This window comes from Siphateles boraxobius, unplaced genomic scaffold (assembly GCF_051911475.1).
Source record: "Siphateles boraxobius isolate OS27281-9 unplaced genomic scaffold, OSU_SipBor_1 11, whole genome shotgun sequence".
Lineage (NCBI taxonomy): Eukaryota > Metazoa > Chordata > Actinopteri > Cypriniformes > Leuciscidae > Siphateles > Siphateles boraxobius.
The window spans coordinates 6,919,902-6,945,241 of record NW_027508711.1 but is presented as its reverse complement, the minus strand read 5'-3'; the positions used below and the strand labels follow the sequence as shown (position 1 = coordinate 6,945,241).

The window sequence follows — 25,340 nt, the reverse complement described above, 5'->3', positions numbered from 1 at the left end:
ATCAACCGCAGAAGACAACAGCTTGTACTGTGGCGTTTTGTCTATTTGTCTGGCTTGCAGGGAAACAGTACACACGTTTTGGATGCCGGAGGAAGTCGGATGGCAAAATGGTACACCGCACACTCTGCGCCAACATACCCAAACCCCGTGCCATCAGTCGAGCTTGCAACCAGAAGGAGTGCTCAGAACCAATGTAAGCAAATGAGGTTCACCATGTGCTAGTTTTATAACCAATATCATACAATTGTACTTGAACACACAATGAGTGACAGATGATGGTGTTAGGATATGGGGGTTTGTGGACATTTTTTAAATGTGTATTGTGTATATCAGCTGGGTGACAGGAGAATGGGAGGAGTGCAGTAAATCATGTGGTAAGAGCGGTTCTCAGACTCGACCTGTGCGCTGTGTGAGACCTGAACCGGACGGTTCATACAAAGCCATCAACGCCAAATATTGCAACGACGACCGGCCTGAAGGACGACGACCCTGCAATCGTCACCTATGCCCTGCACAGTGGAGGACTGGACCTTGGTCTCAGGCGAGTTACATTTATTTTTGATTCATCATAGAAAAAAACTCTGGATCAATATTGTATATTCAATTGTACATGCTCTTTTCCCATATTTTTGTCACCATCTAATGCTCAAAGATATTCACTTATAGCATTTAAATTTATTTTAGTGTTTAGTGCTTTATTTTTACATTTTCAGACAAAAAAGTTTTAATAATAAATAATAATTAGAATATTGGTGTATCCCTATGAACAGCACAATAATATGTTTGTATACAATAGTTCAGGTCCATTTAAACTGTACCATCGTTATTAATTATGTTAAAGGAATAGTTTTCCCAAAACTGAAAATTTTGTTATCATTGACTTACCCTCATGTCATTCCAAAACTGTTTAACATTATTTTTTATTTTTTATATTTTTTCTGTGGAACACAAAATATATTTTGAAGAATGTTGGTAACCAAGCAGTTTGGTCACCGTTGCATTAACTCTTGATCCCATTATTTTACATATGCATATGATTACATATGACATCGCTTGTTTCTGCATCATCTTCGCCTGTGTTTTGATCGGGATATTCAGTACTCTTTCAGAAGATGTAAAAGCGTCCCCTACCGTATAACAATGAAAACATGGAAACACAGAAAATTGAGTGTTTGGCAGGGAAGCATTTTCTATATTTTTAAGGGTGTCCCTTTTGAGGTTACTTTAACTTTTATGCTGTGACTTTTTTTCCTTGTAATTTTGATTTTTTTTTTATTATTATTTTATGATAGTTTACTTTTATATCCTAATGTACTGTAACAACCTTATTCTCAAAACATTCCCAAAACAAGCATTCTCATAATGTCAAGACTTTATTCTCAAAATCCTTTTTTTTTTTTTACATTATGCAGTCTGTTTATAAGTTAATCAGTATTATTGTCACATTCTGCTATATGTTTATATGTGTGTGTATGTGCAGTGCTCAGTGACCTGTGGTAATGGGACTCAGGAGCGGCAGGTCATGTGCAGCACCCCTGATAATGCCATAGGCATCTGCATGGACACAAAGCCTGAGAACATCAGACCATGTCTGCTGACACCGTGTTCAAGTGAGTGTCCATACAGCTCCTCAGAATTCACTTAAGACTCCTTTTAAACCACAATGACCCTGTTCTTAAATCCTCTCTCCCAACTCCCAGATGAAAGAGGGAACTTCCTCATCCAGTGGCTCTCCAGAGCTGACCCTGAGTTCCCAGTGCCCAAGATCTCCTCAAGTAAACGTCCCGTCTCCAGTCCTCAGCCTGCTGTGTGCTGCATGGCCGCTCTTTCCTGGACCCTGCCTCTCTCTCTTACACTATGGCTCTGTTACACTCGGCCTTGAGCGCTTTTCTGTCCCTCTCAGTCTTAACATTTCCTTTGTTCGAGGGAATTCTGCGGGCTGTTTCTTTCCTCTGCCCTTGTTCGCTCTGTACATGGTCTTCTGCGGGGCTGAGGGCAAAACACGGCCTAAAAGTGCGGAAGGGGCCTTGTTTTGAGAGGCCATGATGGTTGTGCTACGTCAGGTAATATGGATATGACTGTTGTGACGACTTCCAGGGTGAATCATTCAACGAACTCTATAAAACAAACTCCTGAGTGAGGGAGTTGGTCCAGTACTGAAAGTAACTGGAGCATTTCAGTCAGTTTGTCAATTCAATACTTATACAAAATGAGCATAAAGAATATATCACTAAAATGGCAACGTGAGCCATAATTGTTTTTTATTTTGACTGTTAAATGTCATGTATTTTTGTATATATTTTCTTGAAGAATGGTTTAAGAACTGAGTGTATAGAAGGAATCATTAAAAGCAAATTTATTTATTTTTTCGATATGATGATTGTGCACGCTTTAACACTCGCATTTTATTTTATAAATCGGTTGCGTGCTGGCTCTTGATGTCGTATTGAAGGATAGAAAAATACCTCATGTTTCTGCGTAATTAGTTTCCACTCACATCAGACATTTCTGCCTTATTTAAGGTTGAAGGGACACAAGTTTACGTTTGCATGCCCACTGAATTTCGAAAAGAGGCAGCTAAAAAAAAAGAACAGCAACGAATATGGATGTTTACAGCTAAGGGAGTGTAGACAGTAGTCTTCGGTTATATCACAGTCTCTCACTGCTGTATGATTATGAGTCTGAGGAAAGACGAAGCTTCAGCGATGCGGACGATGTCTAAAGGCCTTTTTTTTAAACTATACAGCGATTATGTGTATATATTAAATGATGTTGAACATACTTAGTAACGTTAATATATTAACATATTCAATGACTGTTATCCCTTACACCAGTAACAAAAGTAATATATTGTATTTATCTATGTATTTTGACCTTACAGACCATGTTTCCTTGCCTGGAAAGTAATGATTTGAGATGCATATAGTATATATCATGATGAAAATAGTATTTAAAGTTATAATGATATTTTAAAGGATTATAAAGTGTATGTGTGTGTGTGTGTGTGGTTCTGTTTTTTTTATGGGAATGCTTGTACTCTGAGTAAAAGGAAGAAATATAACAGGGTCTAGGCTGAAAGTCCTCCTTTATTTAAACACACGAGACTTCGATACAGGCTTTACAATAGAAAGCATTAACGGTAGCATTTGTTTTCAACAGTTCTTCCAGCACGTTTCTGGAATTACATATTCAAACCACCTCACATCTGGACACATTATTGAAGTATTTAAAGTGTTTAAAGTGATATCAGATAGGGTGTTGAAGGCAGCATGTGGCCTGTAGTCAGATCTCTGCTGAATGCTGGCCTCTGTAGGTCTTATTTGTCATGGCTCTTTCATTCCAGTGTAGCATTATATAACATTACAGTACGTGCTGTTACATTTTGTGATTGTTTAAATGTAATCCAGGATGTGCCATTTTTCCTTTTTTTATATACATAACTATAATCCTCAAAATTATCAGTTTTTCAATGGATTTGATGGTGTTGAGACGTTTTACCAAAATCTTTACTAAACTGTGAATGGTGTGACATTTCAAAGCAGTTTACATTGTACTGAGAAAAGTTGTATGTGTTGTCTTGTATACGCTCTATATTTGACAGGAAGTCTCTATGTAACTATGTAGTTTCTTGTCGGCTGTGTTTATTGGGAATAAAGGGTCAACTGATTGAATACTTAAACCCTCTGAATATGTGCTCTTGCTCTATCATTTTTTTGTTGCTGTTTTGCTTAGTGTGACTAACTGTATTTGCATTGCACTTTCCCACCCTCATTTCCTGGTGTTCTGCATCTTTCATTTTCTTATTTCATAATTTTACATTATTATTATATTATTTTTATTTTATATTATATTTTCTTAATTTATTGTATTGACATCACTCTGCACTTAGCCTCTTGTTCGTTCATTTTCATATTTCATAAATCTTTTATATTTATGAATAAAATCTGAATATATATATATATATATTTATACAGTGCTGGTCAGAATTATTTGCCCCCTTGGTAAATATGATCAAAGATGCCTGTAAAAATTAAATCTGCATTGTTTATCCTTTTGATATATATATATTTTTTTAAATGCAAAAATCTAACCTTTTATTGAAGTAAAGTAATTGAGAGAGGGGGGCGGGGGGGGGGGGGATCACATTATGAAATAATTTTCTTTCTCCAAAACATGTTTATTATTTGCCCCCTTTTATTAAATACTTTTTGCAACCTCCTTTTTCCAAGATAACAGCTCTGTGTTTTCTCCTATAATGCCTGATGAGTTTGGAGAACAACTGACAACTGAGATCATAGATCATTCCTCCACAGAATCTCTCCAGATCCTGCAGATTCACAGATTCATGTTGGCGCTTCTTCTCTTCAGTTCAGCCCACTCATTTTCTAAAGGGGTTCAGGTCAGGGACTGGGATGGCCATTGCAGATGCTTGGTTTTGTGCACAGTGACCCATTTTTGTTTTTGGATCACTGTCCTGTTAGAAGATCCAAACATGGCCCGTAATAAGATTTCTAGCAGAGGTTGTCAGGTTTTGATTTTACCCGTATTAAGTGTTTGCTGCCAAAAAGTTCTTTTTTGTTTTGTTTCATCTCACCATAGAATGTTTGAAAAGTAACTGACACGACTGGAACTTCAAACGGGATGGGTTCTATGGTGAGATGAAACAAAAAAATTAGCTTTTTTGGCCGCAAACACTTAATATGGGTTTGGTTCATACAGGGATAAAAAGTGCCCCATGTGTAAAATGAAATACTCAGCTGTATCTTTAATGCTGTGGGCCTAATTTTCTGCCAGAGGTCCTAGACATCTTGTTCAGATACATGTCACCATGGATTCGATCAAATACCAACAGATAAAACATCAAAACCGGAAACCTCTGCTAGAAATCTTATAACGGGCCGTGTTTGGATCTTCTAATAAGACAGTGATCCAAAAACAAAAATGGGTCACTGTGCACAAAACGTCTACGGTTACGTATGTAACCCTCGTTCCCTGGGTAGGGAACGGAGACGTTACGTCGGATGACGACGAATGGGGTTTCGCTTAGAAAGCCTATCAACTTCGAGTATTACAAAACGAGCCAATGGCAAAGAAATGCCATGGGTCTGTGGAATTTGCATGGCGCGACTCCGCCCCACCTCGTGGGTATAAAACGAGGAAGCCGGCAGCAAGCAGATATGTTTCTTCGCTGAGGAGCCAAGACCGAGCTCAGGCGATCCCCGCGGTACAGCGGAAAGTGGCAGGCAGACGTAACGTCTCCGTTCCCTACTCAGGGAACGAGGGTTACATACGTAACCGTAGACGTTCCCTTTCGTTGTCACTCCGAGTTACGTCGGATGACGACGAATGGGGTTACCAGTCTAATCACGCCACCTTCTCAGCTGTCTTCCAGTGCCCTGCGTAAATCGAGATCCCTGTCGAGACTGGACGAAGGACTCCATTTAACACAGGAATACCAAGGTACACTGGGAAGCATATCCCAAGCTAGGGGAAGTATGCAATTAATGCCTGCCCGGAGGGGGGGGGGGGGGGGGGGGGGGGGGTGGGGGACTTAGAGAATACACATATGACCCGAAGGAGCATATGGAGAACACTGGGGTATCCAGCCGCAGGTGGAATATTTCAACCCCCGGGGTGGCAAGGTGGCTTGCCAAGGGAAAGACACATGCTCCGAGAGGCTTACAGTGGAAATACACATGTGGGGGTCGCTCAGGGGAGGGACCATGCACACGGGAGGCACCTAGCCGACGCACAGGCAATAGACACTGGCGCCAACGTCAGGAGTGCTGGAGGAACTCAGGGCTTTCGGGGAAGCTCACCTGAGGAGAATATCGCACGTATCCAGTCCGTGGAGTGGAATGGCGAGCAAGCGAAGACACCTGAGCGGGTCCAGTACTAGCTGGTTGAAGCGAGTACATGAGAGGACACTGGCTCCACTCGGAGATTGTAGAATCTGGCAAATGTGTTAGGTGTCGCCCAGCCTGCAGCTCTGCAGATGTATGTTAGCGAGGCGCCATGCGCTAGAGCCCAAGAGGATGCCACACTCCGGGTGGAGTGAGCAGTCACACCAAGGGGGCACGGTCGACCTTGCTGCTGGTATGCCAAAGCAATGGCGTCCACTATCCAGTGAGACAACCTTTGCTTGGAGAGAGCCTTTCCCTTCAGCTTCCCACCATAACAGACAAAGAGCTGGTCTGAGGTCCTGAAACACTGCGTCCTGTCTACATAGGCGCAGAGAGCACGTACTGGACAGAGCAGTGCCAAGGCTGGGTCTGCCTCCTCCGGGGGCAGCGCTTGCAGGTTCACCACCTGGTCCCCGAAGGGAGTTGTAGGAACCTTGGGCACATATCCAGGCCGGGGTCTCAGGATCACGTGAGAGTAAGCCGGCCCGAATTCCAGGCACGCTTCGTCAACGGAGAATGCGTGCAGGTCCCCTACCCTCTTGATGGAGGCCAGAGCAACCAGGAGCGCTGTCTTTATAGACAGGAATTTAAGCTTGACTGATTGCAGTTGCTCAAACGGAGCACTCTTCAGGGCAGTTAGAACCACTGAGAGGTCCCAAGAGAGAACGAGAGGAGGGCGAGGCGGATTTAGTCTCCTCGCTCCTCTCAGGAACCTGATGACCAGGTCGTGCTTCCCCACCGACTTACCTTCGATGAGGTCATGGTGTGCGGCAATAGCGGCAACATAGACCTTCAGGGTGGAGGGAGACAGCCTTCGCTCCAGCCTCTGTTGAAGGAAGGAAAGCACAACGCTGATCGAGCATCTCCGGGGGTCTTCTCGGTGAGAAGAGCACCAGCTGACGAAGAGGTTCCACTTCAACGCATAGACGTGTCTCGTGGACGACGCCCTAGCGCAAGTGATGGTAGCCACCACCGCTGGTGGTAGGGAACTCAAACCTGCCTCGTCCCGTCGAGGAGCCACACGTGCCATAGGGTGCCCCGTCCCTGAGAAAGAAGGTTCTTCCTCAGAGGGATCGGCCAGGGAGGTGCTGTCGCGAGGAGTACTAGTTCGGGGAACCAGGTCCGGTTGGGCCAGTAAGGGGCAACCAGGATGACCTGCTCCTCGTCCTCCCTGAACTTGCGCAAGGTCTGCGCAAGAAGGCTCACTGGGGGAAGCGCATACTTGCGGCCCTGCGGCCAGCTGTGCGCTAGAGCATCCGTGCCGAGCGTGCCTTCGGTCAGAGAATAAAACTGGGCGCAATGGGTCGAGTCGTGGGAGGCAAACAGATCTATCTGTGCGTCCCCGAACTGGTCCCAAATCAGCTGGACCGACTGGGGATGGAGTCGCCATTCTCCAGGGAGTGGCTGAAGCCGTGAGAGCTCGTCGGCTGCACAGTTCAGCGCTCCGGGAATGAAAATGGCTCGAAGCGACCTCAGATGCTTCTGACTCCATAGGAGGAGGTGGCGGGCGAGTTGTGACATACGGCGCGAGCGTAGACCACCTTGACGGTTGATGTACGCTACTGTGGCGGTATTGTCTGATCGGACTAGTACGTGTTGACCCCTGAGCAGCGCCCGGAAGCGGTGCAGGGCAAGGCGTACTGCCAACGCCTCGAGGCAATTGACATGCCATAGCCGCTGGGGTCCTGTCCAGGAGCCCGCAGCAGCATGTCCATTGCACATGGCGCCCCAGCCCGTGGTGGAGGCATCTGTTGAGACAACAACAATCCGGGAAGCTCGTTCCAGGGGGACACCTGCCCTGAGAAAACTGAGGTTCGACCACGGGGTGAAGAACTGACGGCAGGTCGGAGTAACTGGTACTCGGAGCGTGCCGTGTTGCCATGCCCACCTCGGGACTCGGTCACGAAGCCAAAGCTGAAGCGGTCTCATATGAAGCAATCCGAGCGGCGTGACCGCGGCTGCAGATACCATATGCCCCAGGAGCCTCTGAAAGAGTTTCAGTGGAACCGCACTCCTGCCCTTGAATTGTCTCAGGCAAGTCAGCAGTGACTGCGCGCGCTCGCTCGTAAGCTCCGCGGACATGGCGACCGAGTCGATGTCCATACCGAGAAAAGAGATCCTCTGCACGGGGCAAAGTTTGCTCTTCTCCCAGTTGACCCGAAGGCCCAGACGAGCTAGGTGCCGAAGCACTAGGTCCCTGTGTTCGCAAACCTGATCTCGAGAGTGAGCTAGGATCAGCCAGTCGTCGATATAACTCAGGATGCGAACCCCGTGTTCCCGAAGGGGAACAAGGGCAGCCTCGACGACCTTCGTGGAGATGCAAGGAGACAGGGCTATCCCGAAAGGGAGAACCGCGTACTGGTATGCCTGCCCCTCGAAAGCAAACCGGAGGAACGGTCTGTGTCGAGGAAGAATGGAGACATGAAAGTAGGCGTCCTTCAGGTCGATCGCTGCAAACCAATCCTGGGGCCGTATGCATTTGAAATCGCGTTTGGCGGTGAGCATCTTGAACAGCATCCTGTGAAGGGAGCGGTTCAGCACGCGCAAGTCCAGGATTGGCCGTAACCCACCGGTTTTCTTGGGGACAATGAAGTAGGGGCTGTAGAAGCCGGACCTCATCTCGGCTGGAGGGACAGTCTCGATTGCACCCTTCGCCAGCAGGGTGGCAATCTCTGCTCTCATGATGGGGGCATTGCCACCGACCAAAGTGGAGCGGACTCCCCTGAAGCGGGGAGGAGACCGTGCGAACTGAATCGCATAGCCGAGCCTGATGGTCCGCGCGATCCAGACGGGGAAGCTCTAACCAGGCTCCCAGGAACTGAACCAGCGGGACCATGCGAACCACAGGCATCCCCCCGGAGGGGCAGCGAAGCGGAGTAACGTGGACGGCATAGCGGCCCGGTGTGGGGGCACAGTTAGCAACCGCGCCCTGGCAGAGGGGGCCAGGGGAGGACCAGGCTGGTCGTCCCGCGGGGGCCTGCTCTGCCAGGGGTCTGGCGACAGAGGGGGACATGGGCGAAGCGGTCCGTGGACGGCACGCCGTGTCAACCGCCTCTGGGACAGAGGGGGGTGAGGAGAGCACGGCTCGTGGGCGGCGCTCTGTGTCGCCCGAGAACTCTGTGAACTCAGGGAAGAGGGGATTGTCTCTGTCTTTAACCACATTAGGGTGCTGCCCACCCGTGGGTGAGCAGCGGGGAGTGGAGAACAAAAGATTCTCCCCCGGCCCTCCACCGGGGGAAGGAGTGCTACCACCTCCTGAGAAACAACCAACATCCCTGAGCAGCCCGTCTCAGGAGCGCCGCTTGGCCCGGCGTTTAGCGGGGGGCGGGGCAGGAGTGGGCTGAGGCGCCTTCTTGCGGCTTCCTCCGCGACCGGTCCTGGGTGGAGGCTGCTGCGTGGTCCGGGCGGGAGGGGCGGGAGCCGCAGGAGGGCGCCCTCGGCGGGAAACAGGTCGAGGCCTCTGCCCGGCCGGCTGGGTGGAGGCAGCAGCGGGCCAGCGGGGCAGAATATGTTTGATGGCCTTGGTCTGTTTCTGGGCAGTTGAAAACTGTTGGGCAAAATCTTCAACTGCCCCGCTAAGAGGCCGGCCTGGGACAAGGGGGCGTTAAGCAGACGGGTCCTCTCCGCGTCCCGCATGTCAGCCAGGTTCAGCCACAGATGTCTCTCCTGGACCACAGCTGTGGACATCACCAGACCCAGGGAGCGCGCGGTAACTCTCCTGCGGCGCAGCTCATCAAAGAGCCCTGGGTCTGTCCTACCCTCGTGCATGTCTCTGAGCATCTGGGCCTGGTAGACCTGCAGAGTGGCCATAGCATGCAGTCAAGCAGCCGCCTGTCCCGCCGCTCTGTAAGACTTCGCCACCAGGGTCGACGAAAATCTACAGGCTTTGGATGGGTGCTTAGGCTCGCCCCGAGAAGAAGCACTCTGAGGACATAGTTGCATGGCAACAGAGCGTTCAACCGGGGGAAGCCCAGTGTACCCACGGGCAGCTGCCTCATCGAGGGGAGGAAAGGCGGATGAGACCAGCGATCGGTCCCGAGAAGACAGGGGAGTCTTCCAGGACTTCGAGATCTCATCATGCACATCCGGGAAGAAAGGTATTGGGGTTTGCCGAGGACGAGGGTCGGCGGCCTTACCCAAAAACCAATCATCCAGCCGCGAGCGCTCAGGACAGGGTGGAGGCCTCCACTCAAGTCCGATGCTCGCGGCTGCCCGGGAAAGCATGGCCGTCATCTCTGGATCAGACTCGAGCACAGCCGTATGCACACCGGAAGGTGGCAGCTGTGACGAGCCCTCACTTCCAGAAGACTCAAACCCGCCTAGTGATGCTGCAACAGACATGGCATCTTCCTCTGTAGCTTCAACTGAAGTACGCGGGCCACCAGAGGGTAGACCCGCGGGAATCAGCAGTTCGCTAGCGGGCACCGTCATTGAAGAGTGGGGCTGGGGTCGCGGACACATAGTCGGCGCCTTGTTCCAGACCGTAACCCTCAGGTCACCCTGGCCACCAGCCGCAGGGCGGGGGGTGGATGAGGGGACTCTCACTCTTGCGAGTTCACGGAGTCTCGACCGTAATGACGCGATGGTCATGTTCCCACAGAGAGAACATGAGTCATCCACGAGCGCTGCTCTAGACTGGCAGACCACTGCAACAGATCAGCAGGAAGCACGCTCTCGCCGTAGATCGCCGTCACACCAACACTCGAGGTACTCGTTTGTAAAGCTGAAAATTCAGAGATGGCTTGTGGAGAGAAGAATACACTTGGCTCCGAAGCGAAAACATATCTGCTTGCTGCCGGCTTCCTCCTTTTATACCCACGAGGTGGGGCGGAGTCGCGCCATGCAAATTCCGCAGACCCATGGCATTTCTTTGCCATTGGCTCGTTTTGTAATACTCGAAGTTGATAGGCTTTCTAAGCGAAACCCCATTCGTCGTCATCCGACGTAACTCGGAGTGACAACGAAAGGGAACCAAGTTTCTGCAATGGCCATCCCAGTCCCTGACCTGAACCCTATAGAAAATGAGTGGGCTGAACTGAAGAGAAGAAGCACCAACATGAATCTGTGAATCTGCAGGATCTGGAGAGATTCTGTGGAGGAATGATCTCTGATCTCTTGTCAGTTGTTCTCCAAACTCATCAGGCATTATAGGAGAAAACACAGAGCTGTTATCTTGGAAAAAGGAGGTTGCAAAAAGTATTTAATAAAAGGGGCAAATAATTGTTCCCAACGTGTTTTGGAGAAAAACATTTATTTCATAATGTGATTTTCCCACCACTTTCAATTATTTTACTTCAATGAAAGGTTAGATTTTTAGATTTTTGCTATTTTTTTACATTAACAATGCAGATTTATTTTTTACATCCATCTTTTATCATATTTACTAAGGGGGCAAATAATTCTGACCAGCACTATACAGGTCCTTCTCAAAAAATTAGCATATTGTGATAAAGTTCATTATTTTCCATAATGTAATGATAAAAATTAAACTTTCATATATTTTAGATTCATTGCACACCAACTGAAATATTTCAGGTGTTTTATTGTTTTAATACTGATGATTTTGGCATACAGCTCATGAAAACCCAAAATTCCTGTCTCAAAAAATTAGCATATTTCATCCGACCAATAAAAGAAGTGTTTTTAATACAAAAAAAAAAAGTCAACCTTCAAATAATTATGTTCAGTTATGCACACAATAGTCAATACTTGGTCGGGAATCCTTTTGCAGAAATGACTGCTTCAATGCGGCGTGGCATGGAGGCAATCAGCCTGTGGCACTGCTGAGGTGTTATGGAGGCCCAGGATGCTTCGATAGCGGCCTTAAGCTCATCCAGAGTGTTGGGTCTTGCGTCTCTCAACTTTCTCTTCACAATATCCCACAGATTCTCTATGGGGTTCAGGTCAGGAGAGTTGGCAGGCCAATTGAGCACAGTAATACCATGGTCAGTAAACCATTTACCAGTGGTTTTGGCACTGTGAGCAGGTGCCAGGTCGTGCTGAAAAATGAAATCTTCATCTCCATAAAGCTTTTCAGCAGATGGAAGCATGAAGTGCTCCAAAATCTCCTGATAGCTAGCTGCATTGACCCTGCCCTTGATAAAACACAGTGGACCAACACCAGCGGCTGACATGGCACCCCAGACCATCACTGACTGTGGGTACTTGACACTGGACTTCAGGCATTGTGGCATTTCCTTCTCCCCAGTCTTCCTCCAGACTCTGGCACCTTGATTTCCGAATGACATGCAAAACTGAGCAACAGTCCAGTGCTGCTTCTCTGTAGCCCAGGTCAGGCGCTTCTGCCGCTGTTTCTGGTTCAAAAGTGGCTTGACCTGGGGAATGCGGCACCTGTAGCCCATTTCCTGCACACGCCTGTGCACGGTGGCTCTGGATGTTTCTACTCCTGACTCAGTCCACTGCTTCCGCAGGTCCCCCAAGGTCTGGAATCGGTCCTTCTCCACAATCTTCCTCAGGGTCCGGTCACCTCTTCTCGTTGTGCAGCGTTTTTTGCCACACTTTTTCCTTCCCACAGACTTCCCACTGAGGTGCCTTGATACAGCACTCTGGGAACAGCCTATTTGTTCAGAAATTTCTTTCTGTCTTACCCTCTTGCTTGAGGGTGTCAATGATGGCCTTCTGGACAGCAGTCAGGTCGGCAGTCTTACCCATGATTGCGGTTTTGAGTAATGAAACAGGCTGGGAGTTTTTAAAAGCCTCAGGAATCTTTTGCAGGTGTTTATAATTAATTAGTTGATTCAGATGATTAGGTTAATAGCTTGTTTAGAGACCCTTTTCATGATATGCTAATTTTTTGAGACAGGAATTTTGGGTTTTCATGAGCTGTATGCCAAAATCATCAGTATTAAAACAATAAAAGACCTGAAATATTTCAGTTGGTGTGCAATGAATCTAAAATATATGAAAGTTTAATTTTTATCATTACATTATGGAAAATAATTAACTTTATCACAATATGCTAATTTTTTGAGAAGGACCTGTATATATACCAGTCAAAAGTTTTTGATCGATTTACTTTAGGTTTAAGTTTAGGTTTTTGAAGTTGTTTTTGAAGTTGTTGATCGATTTTTAATGTTTTTAAAAGAAGTCTCTTCTGCTCACCAAGGCTGCATTTATTTGATTAAAAATACAAAAAAGGTCATATTGTTAAATATTATGACAATTTAAAATAACTGTTTTCTATTTTAATCTATTTTAAAATGTAATTTATTCCTGTGATCAAGGCTGAATTTTTCAGCATCATTACTCCAGTCTTCAGTGTCACATGATCCTTCAGAAATCATTCTAATATGATGATTTGATGCTCAAAAAACATTCATTATTATTATTAATGTTGAAAACAGTTGTGTACATTTTTTCAGGATTGATAAATATAAAGGTCAAAAGAATAGCATTTATTTGAAATAGAATCTTTTGTAACATTATAAATGTCTTCACTGTTACTTTTGATCAATTTAATTCCTCCTTGATGGATAAAAGTATTGTTTTGTTTATTTCTTTCCCCCAAAAAAATAAATAAAAAATTATTACTGACCCCAAACTTTTGAACGGAAGTGTTTAATGTTACAAAAGCTTTCTATTTCAGATAATTCTATTCATCAAAGAATCCTGAAATAAAAATGTAAATAACTGTTTTCAACATTAATGAGAAATGTTTTCTGAGCATTAAATCATAATATTAGAATGATTTCTGAAGGATCATGTGTCACTGAAGACTGGAGTAATGATGCTGAAAATTCAGCTTTGGTCACAGGAATAAATTACACTTTACTTTATATTCACATAGAAAACAGCTGTTTTAACTTGTAATAATGTTTTTGTATCAAATAAATGCAGCCTTGGTGAGCAGAAGAGACTTTGTTGAACGTTATTCGGACCCCAACCCTTCAACTTCTTTTAAAAACATTAAAAATCTTACCGATCCAAAACTTTTGACTGGTAGTGTATATTGTTATGTTATATTTAATACAATTTATTTTTTCCACCATTATTGTACTGACGTCTGTCTCCTGCTTGTTTATTTTATCAGGGCCCCGCTGTAAAGGCGACAAGTCTGTGATCTGTCGAATGGAGGTTCTCAGTATGTACTGCTCCAACCTTGGATACAGGCAGATGTGCTGCAAGTCTTGCAACAAAGGCAACTACACCTCTGTATTCAACCTGACCAGACCTTGGATCTACACCACTGTTGCCCCACCCATAACTCTCACTGAAACATCTCCTGTTCACATCACACAGCTGCACAGGACCTCACAGAAGCCCAGGACAACAATCACACCATCAGTCAGCAGATGGAGAAACATCAGCACCAACCCCGCATCTTGGGGCCACACAACTACTCTGAACCCAATGACCCTAAAACAAAGAACCACACTCACTTTCACCACTGGTTCTGTCACTGTGGACACTAAGCATCCCAGCACACTCAACTACGAAGAGGAAACCAGCACCCCCTTCTACGAGGACGAAACCTGGACCGACGTCTCAGCTGAACACTTCTCAGAATCGGAATCTCATGAGTTCATCTCATCGTCGACAGAGCCTTGGTCAACCACTAAAAAGTATACAAGCACACCTGAGAATGAAAACATCCAGACAACGGTTATGACAACGCTACCGCCAAACATTACGGCAACAACGAGCCCTCCTGCCATTGTTAGTCTCCATCGGTCAGAAGACAAGAAGGAGAATAACTCCATTGACGTGCCCTACAGGATTGTTGGTCCGAACGAGGTCGCACTCAACCACTTTGTCCCCAAAAGGCGAGTGCCGTTCCGTGAGAGAACGCATAATAAAAGAATTCAAGAGCTCCTTGCAGAGAAAAGACGTCAAGACTTCCCGCTTCAAAGACTGAAACGAAAACCAGGAGACTGATAGATTTCCTTTCCTTTATCCCTATGGTATTTTGTGAGTATATTTTTGAAGTGGTTTTATGGCCTCTACACTCTCTTTTGGCATTTACAATATTTTTACAGGAAATAACCTCAGATCTCAATCTTTCATGTTGTATCTGTTCAAGGCATCTGATCGGAAAGAAAAATGACCCTAGTAAAGGCTTTTTCTGAAGATGCCACATTTCGTTACTAGTGATGTAGTACTCGAGTCCGGTCTAGACTCGAGTTTCTGCTTTCTCGGACTCGTCTCGGACTTGTTCCTTTAAAAACTCGGTCTCGACTCGGACTCGACCCTTCAAAGACTCTGTCTTGACTCGGACTCGGCATAGGCGGTCTCGTCCCCATCACGATTAGCTACTTTAAAAACACATGGGATGAATGCAGGGTTGTGAGAAGCTTGTGGAGATCTGGTGGTTTAAGCTTCATTTAAACCGGGAGCATACTGTACAAATTTTCCAGTCCTTTACGTTTTTTGTACATGATCCCAATGAGTTCTGGGATAAAAGTGATGGAACACTCTGTGATGTCATCAGTCAAATACACAACATAGCCAAGACTTTGGTCCCGATGTGGCCCCTGACAGCTTGCACGAGCGGTCACACTGTGTGACTGTGACAGAAAATTTCACCGCCACAATTTCATTGGAGGCTGTGTCCTTGTGTAATAAATTATTTGTCCAATAGTCAAGTCAAGTCAAGTCATCCTCATTTATATAGCGCTTTTAACAATGTAGATTGTTTCAAAGCAGCTTTACAGAGATAAACATATAATTGAAGGTAACAGAGATTGGTTTGGTTTTATAGTGGCTCTTGAAAAATGTTTTTTCCAGCTAAAGTTAGTTTTGACTGATTCACTTCCGTCTAAATGATCATTTGTTATTAAATTAGGGGCCGCTAAGACGACACCGTTCGCTCTAAACAGACTTTAAACTTGAACCTGTGATAGACGCTGATGGCGTTCACATGCGCATTAAGAATTGATTCTATAGTTATGTGCGTTTGAATATATGTGCGCAGGTTTGTAATTCCTTACAAACCATGCCTAAACAAACTACTTGTCTATAAATTTTGATGCAGAATTTTTATTTTATCTTATCACTTTGGGTAGGTACGCGAACCGAAAAATTCCACAACGCTTTATCTGTAGAGTGGCATAGGGATCCTCCATAGGGAGAGGCTAGTTGGCACTTCAGCACTGCATTGTCATCAGGTCCAGGCGAAAGTCCTTCGTCAGATCTGGAAACGGCCTGGATCCAGGCTGCGGTAAAATCTCGGGATAAACAAAGACACTAAAATTAGCGTAGATGCCATTCTTCTTATGATGTAACGAGTACATCAGGATTTATGGGAAGTGTTCCCAGTTCCGGCTGACCTAATCTAAGCAGCCTAATATTGAATTATAGAAGTCTATAGAGTGTTATGTGAATGCTAGGTCAAAGAGATGTGTTTTTAGTCTTTAGCTTTGAACTGACAGACTGTGTCTGCTTCCCGGACAATGTTAGGAAGATTGTTCCAAAGTTTTGGTGCTAAATAGGAAAAGGATCTACCGCCAGCAGTCGATTTATATATTCTAGGTATTATCAACTGGCCGGAGTTTTGAGATCGCAATAGACGTGAAGGACTATAATGCGTTAAGAGCTCGCTCAAGTACTGGGGAGCTAAACCATTTAGTGCTTTGTAAGTAATCAGCAATATTTTAAAATTTATACGATGTTTAATAGGGAGCCAATGCAGTGTTGACAGAACCGGGCTAATATGGTCGTACTTCCTGGTTCTGGTAAGAACTCTAGCGGCTGCGTTTTGAACTAGCTGTAGTTTGTTTATTAAGCGTGCAGGGCAACCACCCAGTAGAGCATTACAATAATCTAGCCTTGATGTCATGAACGCATGAACTAGTTGTTCCGCATTTGTCAATGAGAGCATATGACGTAATTTAGATATATTTTTAAGATGGAAAAATGCGGTTTTACAGACACAAGACACGTGACTTTCAAATGAAAGATTGGTATCAAAGAGCACACACAGGTTCCTAACTGACGACGAAGACTTAACAGAGCAGCCATCAAGTGTTAGACGGTATTCTAGGTTATTACGTGTGGAAGTTTTTTGTCCAATAATTAGAATCTCTGTTTTTTCAGAATTTAGTAGTAGGAAATTACTAGTCATCCCATTTTTGATATCAACTATGCATTCCGATAATTTTGTGGATTGGTGAGTTTCGTTAGGTTTGGAAGAAATATAGAGCTGAGTATCATCAGCATAACAGTGAAAGCTAATTCCATGTTTCCTAATGATATCTCCTAAAGGTAGCATGTACAGAGTGAACAGCAACGGTCCTAGTACTGAGCCTTGTGGTACGCCATACTGAACTTGTGATCGATAAGACATCTCTTCATTTACTGCTACAAACTGATAGCGGTCAGATAAATAAGATTTAAACCATGCTAATGCAATTCCACTAATGCCAACATAGTTTTCTAGTCTATTTAAGAGAATGTTGTGGTCAATGGTGTCAAATGCAGCACTAAGATCAAGTAACACTAATAGAGAGATACAACCACGATCGGATGATAAGAGAAAATCATTTGTGAATCTAATGAGAGCTGTCTCAGTGCTATGGTGCGGTCTAAATCCTGACTGGAAATCCTCGCAGAAATAGTGATAGTGAATACACGTGTCACACAAAGACCTCAGATTTTGATCCCATAATTTATCTTGGGTGGTAAAATCGTACAGTTTGAACCTGATTTAAAGCAAAATTTATTAGATGTTTTGCTGTTTAAATGTACTCGAATGAACAATGGTTGCACATTTCATTATTATAAAATTAAGATTTCCATAAATCTTTATTTTCACAAACTCTGCCACATTTCTCTAACCTATTATAGAAAAGTCATGTTGATAGTCATTGTCTTACCTTTAAAGGTTTATTGATTCTGCTTAAAACAAAATGAAACCAGCTTGCGCTGATTTGCTGGATTTAGATGAGTTTTGGTCAGCTGGTGAGGCAGGCAGACTAGCTAGCTTGACACCATTGACCAGCTTAAACCAAGCAAAAACCAGCCAAAAAGCTAGTTTAATGTTTCTTTTATCTGTGGAATGGTTTTTCAACATCTGGTCCTTCTTTGTCAGAACTTTTCAAGTCAACTTGCTTTAAATATTCATTGCATTGCAGTATGTATAGAGTTAACTATCCAAGAACAATGTGTAAAAATTCACATTTGTGAATTTTTTGTGGGCAAAAAAGGTTAATTGTCATTTGTAATTTTCTGTGGCCAACTTGAACCTGATGCAAAATCTATGTGCGGAAATCTTTCACCCTCATAAGAAATTCCTGTTTGCGTGGAATATAGAAATTACTTGATTTTGTATTGGATTTTGGTGTTAAAGTGTGGTCACATTAACAGTAAAATTTTGCAGGCAAAAAATGTCCACTCTATATTAGTAATGGTTATATGCTATTATGTTCTGTTTTGGTTTAGTTTAATTGTGTTTCAGTTTCAGTTTTCCCTGTTCCTGGTCTGTGTGACCTAGTATTCTAGTGTGTGCCAGTTTAGCCCTATTTGGACAGGTCTAGTTTTCTAAACAATGTTTGAGTTACAATTCTGATCACTCAACATCTGTGATTTCATGCACAGATTCGGACGCGGTTTGCGCGAACCGTGTTTATCACAGAGGTGTAATTTCTGTGTTTTCTAGATGTGGGCATTACAGAAGGTCATGCAGGGTGTTCTTGCATGCATCCCGTATGATGCATTGTTGTCAAAAGTACTGAAAATTGCAATTAAATTTAACGGATTCTTAAACACCTCTGGTTGGCCATTGGGTTCACGCGCTTAACATACAGTATATGACTGCAATTGGCGACAATGATCAACAACATGTTGTTTTCACTGAGGGCTTACACAGATGAAAGCAGACACTCAAAATGCTAGAGGGAAATGCTGGTATCGTCACATTTTTTAAATTTCAGTACCGACTTGGGACCGAAGTAGGTACTCATGACAACACTAGTATTACATATGTGTCTCACATCAGGGAGTTTTTGGATTTGACGTGCCAGACGCACTATCCTGACCTACATCTACATCTCAAGCCTCAGCAAGCGGTCCAGGGCACGCTTCCCAGGAAGCGGTCCTCATGAGGACTTCACCACATTCGTAGAGTGGCTGCTGGTGAACAACAAGTCGGTGTTCACCATCGGCCATGCAGAAGACGACACCAGCCCCACTCTAAACTCATAGCCTAGTCAGCCTTCACCCTGCCAGACAGAACAGATTCTTGTGGCCACCACAGACATTGAGCCAGTACCTGTCGTGAACAATGAGCCAGAAGACCCATCTGAGCCATACCCAGTCCCGGAGCTTGAGCCCAAGGACATGTCTGACCAGGTGCGCTAGCCAGCAATAACACTCATATCTGAAGGAATGCTTGTGGAGTTTGAGGACATGGATGGAAGCCCCACCCACACTCTCTCCTCTGTGAAAAAGTTAAGCCTGGCCTCTGGAAATATAGTAAATACCCCTGAGTTTCCTGTGTCCCCGCTGGTTTTGCCCAGCTCAGATTCGCCTGCGTCCCCACTGGTTCTATCCAGCTCAAAGTCTACAGAGATCCCTCGCAGCCTTTCCTCCGCTGGTTCCTGTCAGTCCCTCGGCTCAACCTTAGTTATTGTCTCCCTGCAGTGTTGCGTATCCGCCTCAGTTCTTCCAGTCCTCAGCTCCACCTAGGCATGGTGATCCCGTTTCCGCCTTTAGCTACCGAGCCCCAGATCCAACTCGGTCCTCTGACTCATCGGCTCCGCCTTGGCATTATGTTCCTTCATCTCCGTCATGGCCCATCATCTTACCAGTTCCGCCAAGCACCTTTGTCCCCCCATCTCTGCGTTGGTCAGGTGTCACCCTGGTTCCACTACGGGATTCCAGGCTTCCGGTTACACCTGTAACCTGTACCATCCTTTCAACTCTACCGAGCTTCACCTTCCCTCATGCTCCAACGTTGCTCTCTGCTCCTCAGAGCTCTTCCGGACTTGTTTGCCTGTGTGACCTTGTTTTCTAGTGTGTGTCGGTTTGTTCCCTTGATTAATGATTCCGTTCAAATGTCGTTCCATTAAATAACAAATTTAGTCTGTGTGTTTTGTTTAGTTCTTTGTATGGTCTTGTCTTAGTGTAGTGGATGTGTCCCCCATTATTCTGCTCTGTATTCTGTGGATTATTGAATTAAAGAGTGTTTCTGTGAGTTTTTCGTGCAATATTTATAGCACCTATGTGTGACAATATTGTCTAGTGAAGTTATGTATGAAGACTTCAGCTCACACAGAAGTCTCTTTCGAACCAAGCATCTTTCTGTTTTCCAGCGTGGAAACTCCACATGACCTTCTTCTATGGGGTTTAATCAGTTGGGTATTTTTTCCATTATTCTTGAATATATTATCATTATTGTATACAGTAGATCCTGGTGACTATTATCCACGTGACCAGCTGGACCCTGTTACAAAATCTGCTTGGGGAAATCTTTCAACATTCTAGATCTTGTTGATTCCAATTTAAATGATTTTTGCCTGTGAGAATTTGCTGAAAAATGTGACCGTGCCTTAACGAACCGTATGTTGAAAAATCATAGCCCTTTGGTGTCATGCGTGTGTTCATAAATATTTATATCCTTCTAAATGAATAGGCCCTAAATGTAAATTAGATAGATGAAGCAAAATGGAATGTAAACTACTTCTAACTTGAGCAAGACTCTAAATAAACAGCGAGAAGCATTGCAGCAGTCAAATATGTCAAATATGTTTACATGGGGAAAAAACACAGATGGACGCAAGTGTGAATGGCCCCTTAAAAGGTTGCTAAGGATTTTTTTTAACCTTGATCATCTTATAACATTTTGGGTGAAAACATTAATTCTGTAACCACATGACTGTTTCTTGCCAAAACATGTCCATCTAGCTTCTCTCTAAATAAATGCACAGATCGGAATCCCTTCGTAAATGTTGTAAATATGAACAAGAATTTTATTTTTGTATTTATTGAAGTACCTGTGCTTTTTCACAGAGCTTTTGTGTTTATCTGACCACTTTGAGCTTTTATGTGCATGCGGCATGAGTGATAATCCTACACATATCCAAGAGCCAATATGATATCTCCTCCACATTGTCATAGCACTGTATTGAGAAATCAGTGTTAGTATTTTAAGAATGCAGAGGACGTCACGTCTGCATTCTTCATTTATTACTGTCTACTTGATTTAAGGGTATGAGTGGACGTCAACATTCTTGATTCATCACATTCTTTACTTAATAAAGCAACCAAAAAGAACTAACAGTGTTGTTCTTATTCCAGCTACACATTTCATTCAGTGTGTGCGGGGAGTTTTTATTTTTTTTATTTTAAAGGGTTAGTTCACCCAAAAACGAAAATTCCACATCCCACAAATTACACAACCTCATTCCAGACCATTAAGACATTTGTTCATCTTTGGAACACAATATATCAATTTTATGAAGGAAATTTTTACTTATAGATGGTTTCAACGGCAATAATATAAACAAACGTTACTGCATGCGCGCCTTTGTGGCCCAAAGTCTGGTAGACTTCGGCAAAGAATCAATAACAATTGAGGCTGCGCTATCTTTAAATGTGTTATCGATGGCATTTTGAATGCACAAAGATACTGTGACGAGATCCTGAGGCACATTGTTGTGCCATTCATCCACAACCATCACCTCATGTTGCAGCATGATAATGCACGGCCTCATGTTGCAACGATCTGTATACAATTCCTGGAAGCTGAAAACATTCCAGTTCTTGCATGGCCAGCATACTCGCCGTACATGTCACCCATTGAGCATGTTTGGGATACTCTGGATTGGCGTATACAACAGCGTGTTCCAGGTCCTGCCAATATCCAGCAACTTCACACAGCCATTGAAGAGGAGTGGACCAACATTCCACAGGCCACACTCAACAACCCCCCCCCCCCCCCCCCCCCCCTTACAGTAAAACTGCACATTTAAGAGTGGCCTTTTATAGTGGCCAGCCTAAGGCACACCTGTGGTATAATCATGCTGCATGATGGTGGATGTATTATCTCGGCAAAGGAGATGTGCTCACTAACACAGATTTAGACATATTTGTGAACAATATTTGAGAGAAATAGGCCTTTTGTGCACATAGAAAAAGTCTTAGATCTTTGAGTTCAGCTCATGAAAAATGGGGGCAAAAACAAAAGTGTTTATAATTTTGTTCAATGTATACAGCTGGATTGTGGTCAGTTTTTACCCTTGACGGCTGTCTCTGTGTTGTGTAATTTGAGGTGGTCATGTCAAACACATGATCAGTGTGAAACTCAGTGCAGCAGCTTAGTTTGTCAAGCTACAGTTTCAAATTAGTTAAACTACAAGCTTTGATGGAGTTAGCAATTTACAATATTTTCTGTGCCATATTACCATAGACTGTAAAAAAAGATGGACATGCACTTTGAATCCATTCGCGCGTCAAGAGCGAAATTGACGCGCGTAAAAAACAAAAGTTTGAAACGAAATTTACGCACGTCACGCGCGCCGGAGGCGAAATCTGTTGGCGGCCATCCTTTTACAAGACGCACTAATGTTGATCGAGCATTCATCGAGAGAGTCACCGCTCTGTATTTGCTCTGGAGAGCAGAACAGCGACGTAGGGATCATCGTCGCCATATTTGGGTCCACCAGACCCTTCGGAGGTGAACCCAGTTTGGCGAGTTTCACCATTTGCTCCAGGAGCTGCGCCTGGATGACGGCCGCTTTCAGCGGTACTTCCGCCTGTCCCGCGCCCAGTTTGATGACCTGTTGTCCCACATCGGACCGAGGATCACCCTCGCCCTCACCCACCTATAATCTGTAATTTATTTTTGTTTTGATGATAAATGGAGCCAGCCTAAGTGATTTAACTGTCCTGTGATTTTTTTTCCCCTCACACAACACTGTCCAGACACGAACTATGTACTTGCACTAAAGTATGTTGGTTCTCTTTACATTAGAATAATAATAATGTTTCATATAATCTATATGGAATAAATAGCGTACAAAATTAATGTCTCATATAAAATCAAGTTTTTATGTGATAAAATATTCACTTCACCACGTGGCAGCAGCAAGCTGGCTCCTGACTGGTGAGCGCGGCGCGAATTGACGCAGAAGTTCAGATTTTTCAACTCGGGCGGCAGACGCGAATTCGCGTCAAACACGTGAATGCACAAAAAGCACTAAACAAATCAATCGCGCGTAACGCGCCAGACGCTCAATTTGCGCGAACTTGACGCACGAATGAGGCGAATTCGCGTCTACCGTGCCGCGCTCTACGCCTCATTCGCGCCGCAGGAATCTTTTCATTTGCTTAACATTGAAATCACTTGCGCTAGACGCTCTATTCGCGTGCGGTGTGAACGCACCATAAGACAGGTGAGCAAATGTACATAAAATTAATTAATGTTATAACTCAACATGATGAAATGTGAGAAAATGATCTGTATGTTATTCTAATGTTGATCTAGCTTACTTCTAGTCTCATACAGCACACAAACTAACACATAGAATAACATTTTAACTTTGAACTCACTCAAATGCAGTTTAGTATGATAGTGTAACTTTAGACCATGTGAAACAGCGCTGCATTACCTCACAAGTTAAATTCGTCAAATAAACTGACCAGTTTGAGTATTAATTCAGCACTTGCCGGTAGTTTGGTAGAATGAAATTTCCTCATTCCTTTATGTACGAGATGGCTCGCCTGTGGCGCTGATATCTGTCTCCTATTAGCAATCGCGACCTGTTACACACCACAGTCATGTTAAAAAACATGGATGTATTCACTCATTCATAAATATTGTTTCCCCTTAAACATTATTAACATTAGATCCATTACCATGATGACAAGTTCCACGATTCCATGCTCATTTAATGCGTCATCAATCTACGCCTTTGTAACTGAAAGAGGTTAGTGACCTCTAGCGGCGAGTTTTTTTTACAGGCTGTAGCTTTAATTTAAATAAAGCGGTAAAAAAATTTGTTGTTGTTGTTGTTTTTTGCGCTAGCAAAGCACTTGCATCACTTAATAAAATTTAGGTTAAACCACTGGACTCATGGATTTTTAATTATACCTTTACCTATATCTGAGGCTTGAACGTGGTAACAGTTAGTTTGGTAGCTGTCAGTGGAGGGACAGAAAGGTCTCAGATTTCATTAAAAAGATCTTCATTTATGTTCTAAAGATGAACGAAAGTTTTATGGGTTTGGAACGACATGAGGATGAGTAATTAATGACAGAATTTTCATTTTTGGGTGAACTAACCCTTTAGGCAGGCTAAACAACTGATGGCCACAAGATGGCAGTGCTTCTCTCTTTATCAGTTTTCCTGGAACTGACGTGAGTAGTCTTTATGTCTTTCAATTTCTCATTCCTGGAATTATTTGTCTCTGTCTACACGCTTAAACTGCTAATCACATACAGAGTTTATTTTAAGATGGAGAACAACAGTTTTTACTTTGAGTCTCTCAGTCCCTATATTAGGCTACAGACAGCAGTTGGTAGTTTAGTGGTTTACTCGTGTTTTCCTACTGTTGGGCGGTCAAGGTCTCCTAGTTGCTGTTTTCACATTGAAGCAACCTTGTGTTATTACTATTAGACAAATTAAATGGAGGCCTGACAAAAATAGCTTGCCTATTGCGGCAAAAAATCAACTAGGCTACTCAAAGTTTCAATGCTGCTGTTTTTTTTAAGTCTATTATGATACATTAGAAACATGCTTTTATAATAAATATTATGTAAAATGTGTAGCGTACACTATAATTATCACAATAATAGCTGAAATTGCGTTTAATACTGCTAGGCAGTTAAACACTGGAATATGTCATTTTATAATCATAATGTAGCCAACATTGTAATTATGACAGACCAATCTGTAATTTAGTGTCTTTTTAGACATAATAAAATGACATAACATCTTAAAAACTTTAGCTGCCCCCGTGGCACATGTTTATATGACAACTTCCTCATGGATTTTGTATCAGATGACTGTCTTATCTATGGTGGAAAGAAAAACAGGACAAAAATAAACCTTATCTACATATACAATTGTGGTCTCATAGCAAAAACTTGTAGGTTTTCTATTAATGATTGGCTTGATGTTTACATCATTTATACTTCTGAATTTTTTGATTGGAAATTCTAAATTAACATCTTATTTTCCCCTCAAATTCTTTTAATGTTCTCTGACCTTATCAAAATCCATTGGACAGATATTGGACAGATACATCATTTTGTATGTATCCTTCTTATCTGCATATAGAACATCAACAGGAATGTTCTGTCGTCCACCATACAGTATGTACAGAACATTTACAAACAAACAAATCCATTCATGCCATCCAATCAATATTTCATGGCTTTATTTCTTACCACAGAGAGCAGCACTGAAACTTTAATGGTCACTCCACTGCTCCGCTGAAGTTGACTTTGTCTTAAAATTCCTGAATAATTCAACAGTGTTGC

The 25,340-nt window shown here is 43.8% G+C and overlaps 2 protein-coding genes across 2 annotated transcripts in view; one reads left to right on the top strand and one right to left on the bottom strand.

Annotated features, from left to right (window-relative positions):
• adamts2a (ADAM metallopeptidase with thrombospondin type 1 motif, 2a) overlaps positions 1-21,128 on the top strand; it is a 75,275-nt gene extending 54,147 nt beyond the window's left edge. Inside the window, exons 18-22 of the mRNA XM_077194757.1 lie at positions 61-193; positions 334-541; positions 1,481-1,610; positions 1,701-1,775; positions 13,954-21,128. Coding sequence (XP_077050872.1) covers positions 61-193; positions 334-541; positions 1,481-1,610; positions 1,701-1,775; positions 13,954-14,798 — 1,391 coding nt within the window. The 3' untranslated portion in view covers positions 14,799-21,128. The remainder of the gene's footprint in view (positions 1-60; positions 194-333; positions 542-1,480; positions 1,611-1,700; positions 1,776-13,953) is intronic.
• The window catches only part of LOC143701134 (uncharacterized), a 65,275-nt gene that overhangs the window by 13,782 nt on the left and 26,153 nt on the right, over positions 1-25,340 (bottom strand). The gene's annotated exons all lie outside the window — the stretch shown is intronic.